Source organism: Electrona antarctica (assembly GCF_951216825.1).
Source record: "Electrona antarctica genome assembly, chromosome: 6".
NCBI classification, from domain to species: Eukaryota; Metazoa; Chordata; class Actinopteri; order Myctophiformes; family Myctophidae; genus Electrona; species Electrona antarctica.
Genome location: NC_136811.1, coordinates 32,461,773 through 32,463,340, shown reverse-complemented (window position 1 = coordinate 32,463,340; position 1,568 = coordinate 32,461,773). Strand labels below are relative to the sequence as shown.

General features: G+C 41.1%; 1 protein-coding gene across 1 annotated transcript; it reads left to right on the top strand.

The window, feature by feature from the left end:
* Positions 1-450: 450 nt before the first annotated feature.
* LOC306925228 (cortexin-3) lies at positions 451-690 on the top strand (the record flags this gene model as incomplete). Its single annotated transcript, XM_079503940.1, has 1 exon — positions 451-690. The coding sequence occupies exon 1, from the start codon at positions 454-456 to the stop codon at positions 688-690; it is 237 nt and encodes a 78-aa protein (XP_079360066.1). The 5' UTR covers positions 451-453.
* Positions 691-1,568: the final 878 nt, after the last annotated feature.

Genomic DNA, 1,568 nt, shown 5'->3' with positions numbered 1-1,568 from the left:
TATCCACTATTAAGGTCCCTTACCGCCCCACACCCAATTGAAATGTAAGCTATAGCCTATTTATATGTTACATTGTTACCAGCCCTGTCACAGGCCCTGTCAATTACCATGTTATCATGTTACCAGCCCTGTCACAGGGATGTCAGGTCCTGTCACAGGATGCATGTATATCATGGTCAGTATACATCTTGGTCAGTATCATGGTCAATAATGTCAAGCCCCAGAACGTCTCTGTATGCCCCTGGGGGGGCTGTACCACCCCCGTTGAGAAACACTAGTCTATTGTAATAGTGGTCTATCAAGTATCAAATACATTAAGACATTGATCTCAAATCCATGTGTTCTGATGGTTACACAGGTCTGCCCAATATATCCACATTACCTCACATCTTTGAAGCAACTGACAAAGACCTGGAGCCACGAAGATCCAACATGGATGTGCATGTGCCCAGGATGGCCGAGGGCTTGTTCAGCAGCACACTGTCCTCCTCGGGCGGCGGCCATCATGTGCCATCCTACCTGACCCTGGAACAGAAGGCTGCCTTCGTCTTTGTGCTGCTTCTCTTCATCTTCCTGGCCCTCCTGATTGTGCGCTGCTTCCGCATCCTGCTGGACCCCTACCGCAGTATGCCCTCCTCCAATTGGACAGACCATACGGAAAAGGACACCTTCGACTACCGCATTGTCTGATGATGATGATGATGATGATGATGATGATGATGGTGATGATAATGATGTGATCTTATGTTTAAAAATACCTTCTTCTGAGTAAGTTCACCACAGAAAACCAAATCACCAGGCTCGTATTGGGCTGTCATGGATTGGTTATCGTGGCACCAAGATATAGCTATTCCCTGCCAAAATCACTGACGGATCATTGCATTCTCAACTAGAACAACAAATGGAATCCGAGTGGATTATTATGTAGACAACATGTGTAGAGCTGCAACTATCGATAATTATCAATTCCTTTTTCAATTGATCGAATAATCGAGAAGTGTTTTTAATATTTTTTTATGTTTTTACATATCAACATATCTACACAAAAAGTTATAATGGACTTTTTATAATTGACTAAACAGATTAGTCTCATTAAGCACTTAAGCCCTATTTTATACTTTGTCGTACAAAGGTGTAACGCACACACAACGAAAATAGACGATCTACAAGTTCACAACGTGTCGCATCACAAGTCATTGTGAGCCTGTAGATCTGCTGTTTTTGCTATTTTTGGAAATCGATTATTTTTATAATCTTATCTAATCTATTAAATCAATTAGTTTGATTAATTGTTGCACCCCTACACATGTGGTTCACCCATGACTTCATCAATCCATGACTTCATCTGACACTATTGTGGACTACCTCGTTTCCAACACCATTATGACACCTCACATTTCTGCAGCATTTGGACAGTATTTCTATAATATCATGTTTATTGTTTTTACTGACAACACATAGACAATCAGTGTTAAAAACAATTAGTAGAGGAAATGGGAGAACCTAACATTAATGTCTTTGTCAGTGAATACGTTGTCTTCATTTTGTGAGCAGGCACCAGGGTTTGT